Here is a 7,578-nt window from a genome sequence, read left to right on the forward strand (position 1 = left end):
ATGTTTATTTAGCATTAAACATAAAGTGAGTATTAACAATCAACAATTTACTAATTTTTTTGTTTTTTAATTTGGTATGTGGACTAGAAAGTTCAAACCTGTGTTTGAATCACATGACAATGTATATTCCATATTATCAACATGATTGTGCTATGTTTTTATGTATGCATTATTGAAAGTTCGAATTTTTCGAACTTTGAGATATGTAAATAATTCAATGTTTTACCTCTATCGAAATACAGGGAGCAAGTGTGTAATATGTACAAGATAACAACTAAAATCACTATTATAGTTATTCTAGCATATGTCAATTCAATAATTCATAGCAAGTTTGGAAAATTGATGGCCAAATAATAACTAAATTCACTTTTATAGTTATTCTGGCAGTTGAAAGTGACCTTGAACCCAGGAGATGTCTTGTATGGTGTATGTCGATAAGGAGCATGAGAACGATGAGCATGACTACGACAAGAAAATAAAGGGCGTCGATAGAGGTTGCTATGAATTTTCCAAACTTGCGATAAATTATTAAATTGACATATGCCAGAATAACTATAATAGTGATTTTAATTATTATTTGGCCATCAATTTTCCAAACTTGCTATGTACTATTGAATTGACATCTGCCAGAATAACTATAATAGTGATTTTAGTTGTTATCTTGTACATATTACACACTTGCCCCAAGTTTTTCGATAGAAGTAAAACATCATATTATTTACATTTCTCAAAGTTTGAAAAATTCGAACTTTCAATAAAGTATACATAGAAAAATAGCTCAATCGTTTGATAATATGGAATTTCCATTGTCATGTGATTCAAACACAAGTTTGAAGGCCTCTTTCTAGTCCACATGCCAAATTAAAAAAAAATAAAAAATAATAAAAAATGGAAATTGTTTTTTTGTGATCATGCATTTTATGTTTAATGCAAAATAAGGGCTTCTTAGTTATTTATAAAAAAAAATTTAGTGAGAATACCATCAAATTTTGATAAGGGCTGCCTCCACCTAAACCCATCGGGTTTTGACTTCTTTGTTCTTGCTTTATTGAGATATCAACTCTGTCCAAAATATAGCCTATATAAAATATTTGAGATAAACAGTTATCTAAAAAGTAATATGCTCTTACTTATCACATACGCCAAACTAGCTCCTAAAACACTGATTTGAGTTGATAGAATCATGTACATGCCTACTTAAGAAAACATGGATTGTTTGGCTCATGTATGATCCATGATCTGCCTAATTTTCAATCATTTAGATACAATTAAATATTGAACTAGAATTCTTCACGTGTGCATATTCTGCATATAAATATCGCTGCATGCACTTGCTAAAAAGCCACTGATTAGTTGCTGGAAACGGTGGAAACTCAAAGACAGACCTTCATTTCTTTGATACTTCTATTATTTTTGAAAAAATGTTTGCCTTCACTACCTTCATGATTTTGGCTCATTGCTGTGGTTTTATAAGTTGTGTATTTTTATTTCAACAGTCTCCACACGCTTTCGAACATAAGGATATCTTCATATTAGCGGGCCAAAGCAACATGGCTGGCCGGGGAGGTGTGAAGAATCGTAATTGGGATCATATTATCCCTCCTGAATGTAGTTCAAAGCCAACGATCCTTCGGCTTACCGCAACGCTAATGTGGGAGGAGGCACACGAACCTCTACATGAGGACATGGATCCAAATAAAACTTGTGGGGTGGGACCTGGATTAGCGTTTGCCAATTCACTGCTGGGACGAAATCCTAGCATAGGGGTAATTGGTTTAGTCCCTTGCGCCTTCGGTGGATCAAGTATAGAGCAGTGGAAACGAGGCTCGAAACTATATAATCGACTCATAAAGAGGGCTGAGGCAGCGCTACAAGATGGAGGGCAGATTCGTGCACTTCTATGGTACCAAGGTGAGAATGATACTATAAATAAATCGGATGCCGAACTGTATAAGATGCGATCGGAAGAATTTTTCATCGATATCCGCACCGATTTAGCCTCCCCAACCCTCCCAATTGTTCAGGTAATTTTATTCGTCTAGTTTATTACATGCAGTTTATTATTTCTCTATTAGAATTAGCGAATTTTCACCAAACACTATGGTTATCCAAATAGGTGGCGTTGGCATCAGCACTAGGACCATATATCGACATAGTAAGAAAGGCCCAGCTCGGAATTGACCTTCCAAACATCACATGTGTAGATGCCAAAGGACTGGAGTTGATGGAAGATGGAGTGCACCTTAAAACTTCAGCACAAGTCTGTCTCGGGAAGATGTTGGCGGATGCCTTCCTCCGCTTGAGACTCGTGTGAACCTTGCTCGAGCCATTTTTATACTACACTAACAAAGACGCTTTAAGCTCTTACTCTTTTTTATTAATTTTCCGAGTCATTTGTAACCATATAAAAGTTTATTTTGAATTATATTTCTTTTGACTATTTTAGTTTTTTAGTAACATTATCTCTTCCAAAATCTCAAAGATACAGAAAAACCTTTTGTTCAAGAAATTACATATAGTAAACTAGTGAACATTTTACGTGCCATATTATGGTTTTGTTGGTATTTTGTGTAACAGTCGTATCACTTAATAGACCATTTTCCATAATTCCTTCCATAAAAACTCGTATTCCATGGACCTTGGATTTATATATATGAGTAATTTAATGAGATTGACGTTTTGATAATATTTCATATTGTTTCTGGTGTAAAACAGAGATTTAAATACTATCATTCAATTGCCAATACAACATTGCCCCTATCAGTCTAGATTAAAATGATATTTTAGTACATTTTGATCAAAATTAATGAAATATATAGTTGAAAAGTTGTGGTTGCTAAATTTAATTACTGACTTTTATTGAGATCAAAAATAGATTTTAATATTTAACAAAAACAGGCATAGCCCATTTTAAGTGTTCAATGAAAAAATATCGATGTCGTGTTGGAGCCATATCCATTCAATGTATCTCCATATTTTTTACCATTTGCTTTGATGTATGACTAAATTAGGAAGTTTTAAATTTGAAGTAGAATGAAAACTAGATATATTAATGATTATGAACTTAGATTACAACACCACAATAGATTGTGTCAACCGTCTAAATGTTCATGCACCCAAAAGGGACTTTCCTCAACAATAAATTAGATTTGATTCACTCTTTTGATGGGCTTACGTGCTCGATGTTCATTTGAGTAACAAATGATATGACCTATATCCTGTAAAAAGAGGCTTTTGTTCATCTTAGAATCGAAGTAAACCAAACCCTTATTTCCAATGTAAACATTATTTCTGGTGAAAAGGTGCTCCTTTTGCAGTTTTTACTTAGTAAAATAATAATAATAATAATAATAATAATAATAATAATAATAATAATAATAATAATAATAATAATAATAATAACTTGTTTATGAAAACAGTACCTTTGTAATAAGAAAAATATTTAAGAAAATGAGAAAAGAGAATACGACGAAAATGCCTTGCTAATAATCAACTTATTAAAAATCCAATCAGATGAAAAGATCGACTAGAATAAAAATGGCCCGACATACGTTTCATTTACTAAGTAAAAGTTAAGGTTTCATTTAACAAATTTAAAATCGGTTCATAAAGATGAATGGCAGCGCACCCCACAAATTGTGTTAATAATAAAGATCACTAATCTTGAATATGTAATTCAAATTAATAATTGATTTTAATTAAATTTTTACATTATTTATAATTTTTTGCTAAATGGATTACAAAATTTTCAAGTTCATAAATAACCCGAAACATAAGAATTAATCCTTGGCACACGTTTATGCTATTGAATTCATGCCCGGCCATATCTTTTGTGTGTGATAAAAGGGAAACTGGCACACTTGCCAATGCCCATTCTCTTCTTAACATGGCATGTGGATGGGCAAAAGAAGACAATGGGCATTAGATCGTAAACAATTGATTGATATTGATTGGACCACGAACATGCACTGCTAGATACCTGTAATTTGGGTCATCGCTTAACGTGAACCCACGTAGCAATTGAAACAATGGAAGCCACGTTGAATTAGATCAAACCCAAGCAAGCCAATAATCAACGTTTGGAAAAACTCGATCCAATAAATTATTGAATCAAAGAACCAAGACAATCGCAAACAATATCTTCACTGTGTGATCACGAAACTTACGAACCTTAATTGAATTGTTGAACGTCACAAGAAATTAATCCTTGTTAAGTTCAAAAATTAATTCAATGAAGAATGAGTTGAAAACAAATATGTCTCGCAATAATATCTCTCAAATTGTATGTTTTACAATGAAAAGAATGAGCTCTATTTATATGTGACTCATAAAAACCTAATTAAAATTGAATTTAAGTCTAAAGATATCAAAAGATACCATAAAAAAAAGATTTTATCTAAAATAGAAAATATTACGTAAAATTTTGAAAAATTCATGTTCCAATTTCTACTATGCGGTCACATAAGTGTAATGAATGCAATTGTATAGGCCAAACAACAGCCTCCATGTTGGTCTCAGTAAGGGACTATGTGATCGCATAGGTCTTCACCTCAACGCCCTCCTCTGCTACTTGAACCATTTTGATTCCTTTTGTTCTGTCTTCCAAATCTAATATGAAATCTGTCTTCCAAATCTAATATGAAACTTGTCGTTTGCTTTGTTGTGATAAATGTTTCATCCACTGTAGCTTGAACAAGTAATCTCATGGCTTCTTTGACCTTCTTTGCTCATGACCTAGCCATTCGCCCTACCTACATGATCAACGAATCCTTGTCCTTGCTAGCTCTCGTACCATACAAATCTCATCATCAACTTATTTTCACACATTGTCACATATAAACTTAAATCTGGAATTGAGCTGCAGTGAGCCGAGTCACCTTATATATATTATAGGTTTGAGACTCTTGTGAACCTTGCTTGAGTCCTTTTATGACAATTCTGACAATTCTAACAAGGATACTTAAGGTTTATACTTTTTTTTTTAAAATTAAATTGTCTTTTGTGACTATATACAAGTTTATTTTGAAACATTTTGTTTTGGCTATCTTAGTTTTTTAGTGACATTTTTTTCTTCCGAAAAATATCGAAGATATCAAAAACCTTTTGTTCAACAAATTACATATATTGAAATAGTGAACATTTTACATGCCCTATTTTTTTGGTAAAAGATGTATAACTTGTTCACAATTTTGTCTGCAAGAACTTGTATAGCGTGGACTTCGGATTTATATATATGATTGACTTAATGAGATTAAAATTAATGTTTCAACAAGTAGAGTAAAGCAGAGATTTAAAAATTATCATTTAATAAAATGATAGCACTATCTGAAGAATGAGCTCGACCATCCAGTGCACGATCCCTCCCAAACTAAAAGATTCATGGAGTTTTACTTTACCTTACTTCATAGAAAATTTACATAACATAAAAATTGCTTGATTGATTCAAAAGCAAGTAATAATTTAATTCCCTTGTCTTTTCATAGGATACTGGATTAGGAGATCATAAGGCGGTATCTATTATCCTTTAGCTGGTGGAACAATCACAGAAACACCTCTATAGAATAGTGGCACCATACTTATCAAAGTGGGAGAGTTCATTTTTCCAGTTGACTTCATCATCTAGCATATAGAAAGACATATCAGATACCAATAATCTTTAGATGGGCATTCTTATCTACAAGTCGAGTCATACTAGATTTTGATACTAATGAGATAGTCTTGAAGTGCAGGATAAGTAGCAGAGCTTCACCATGAAGAATCAATCAAACAACCCTCATACTTTGAGGATTTTCAACAAGTGGATCATTGGAAAAGATACAAAGGCAGGCCAGAAGTAGGAGGAATTGGTTGTAGGGACAACAATAGAAACGTGATTATGAGTAGAGTTAAGGATGAACCAGAGAAGTACAACCGATGCCTAAAATGTAGGGTTGAGAATTCCTTTTCAAGCCACCATGAAAAGCCTAAAACAACATGAATCGAGCTATGGACTTTAAACAAGTACTTGTTGGAAAGCAACCAAATACTTATATTTATGTTGCTTTTTAGATTTACAGGAACTTAAGATAAATTTATATTAGTTTTTATTCAATTTTAGGGACTCATAATCTGCATCCCCGTTCTTCTTATGCCTCCGCTATGTTAGTTACGTTATTAGATGTTGGAGCTAAATAACACTTGTTTGAGGTATTTTGACTTTAATGTTTTATCTAACAGCATTGTACACGAATATGATCATATTGTGTTAATTATAGGTTGGTGTATCTTGGATAAGAGGATTTAACATATTAGCGTTATCGGTTGTCAAAAATATATGAAATTAACTAGATTATTAATTAATAATTGAAATAGATGGAAATAGGATGAATCATAAATCCAATACAAGCATTCACATTCAATAAAATCAAAAATTACTTACTTTATTAGTATAGATTAGAAGTAGTATAAACAACCATATAATTACTCTTTTGTTGTCTCTACTCACTTGAATTTAACACTAAATGTTGAACTATATTTTAAACATTATTCCTCGTAGGAATGATATACTCAAACCTCACTATTTCTATTATTTATACAATGATATCGTACGCTTGCGGGTTTCAATGTAGCACTTAACAATACTAAAAACTTAATTTTCTAAATTCAATTTCTCATGAAGGATGGAGATCATGAAAATTTTATTTTTCTTAACAATACTAAAAACTTAATTATTTAAATTCAATTTGTACTACTGTATATCAGATCTTATATGCAAAGGTGTTGATTGAGTTGAACTAGTATAGCTAGAAAAAATAATAATAATAATAAAATAAAAATAATTAGTGTATGCAAATCCCGAGGCTCGTGCGTTGAGGGACAACCTAGTGAAATCATGTGAAAGTTAAACAATACTTTTTAAGTTGTCCATCCAAAAAAATTTATTCATATTTTAATTTACATAGTCTCTATTTGTATAATAATTTTATAAATGATTCATAGATTCAATAAAATTCAAATATTAGTTTTAACCATATATTTATACTTAATACTCATTATTATCTATATATTTCGTGGAATCCACCATTATTTCTGTTTATAAACTATTTATAATTTTTTCTCTCGGTCGCTAAATTTTAATAAATAATTTTTTCAATGGCTCTTGGTCAACTTAACAATCTCAAAACGAGAAGTCACGAAATTTTTATCAAGTCAAGCTTGAGACACATTGTTTAAATGTCAATTGTTCTCAATGAGATTTTTTTTACTATTAGTACTGTGGATGTGGTTATTCAAAAATCACCTTTTCGATACTCATTTTTAACTGCATATTCTTCAAAAATAATTTTCACATTTCAACATAATTGTTCCCTACTTTTTGATACATATTCTCAAAAAAAAAATCACTTTTCAAAAATTATATGGTACAACCACTATGTCATTTTCAGTAAAAGATTTAAGAAAAAATAAAATTCATTGAACCCATGTTTAGTGGCCACTATTTGAGAAAAAAATATTATGAATAGTTTTTAGAAGAATGTGTAGTAAAAAAGTAGGAAAACGTTTAAGTTTACATATAGAATATTTTATTTATTTATTTAT

General features: G+C 31.2%; 1 protein-coding gene across 1 annotated transcript; it reads left to right on the top strand.

Annotated features, from left to right (window-relative positions):
• Window positions 1–1,243: 1,243 nt before the first annotated feature.
• On the top strand, window positions 1,244–2,601 carry LOC111385762 (probable carbohydrate esterase At4g34215). The gene is made up of 2 exons (XM_023010178.1): window positions 1,244–2,024; window positions 2,117–2,601. Exons 1-2 carry the CDS (start codon window positions 1,422–1,424, stop codon window positions 2,312–2,314), a joined length of 801 nt encoding a protein of 266 aa, XP_022865946.1. The 5' UTR covers window positions 1,244–1,421; the 3' UTR covers window positions 2,315–2,601.
• Window positions 2,602–7,578: the final 4,977 nt, after the last annotated feature.

Source organism: Olea europaea, unplaced genomic scaffold (assembly GCF_002742605.1).
Source record: "Olea europaea var. sylvestris unplaced genomic scaffold, O_europaea_v1 scaffold327, whole genome shotgun sequence".
In the NCBI taxonomy this organism is placed as follows: domain Eukaryota; kingdom Viridiplantae; phylum Streptophyta; class Magnoliopsida; order Lamiales; family Oleaceae; genus Olea; species Olea europaea.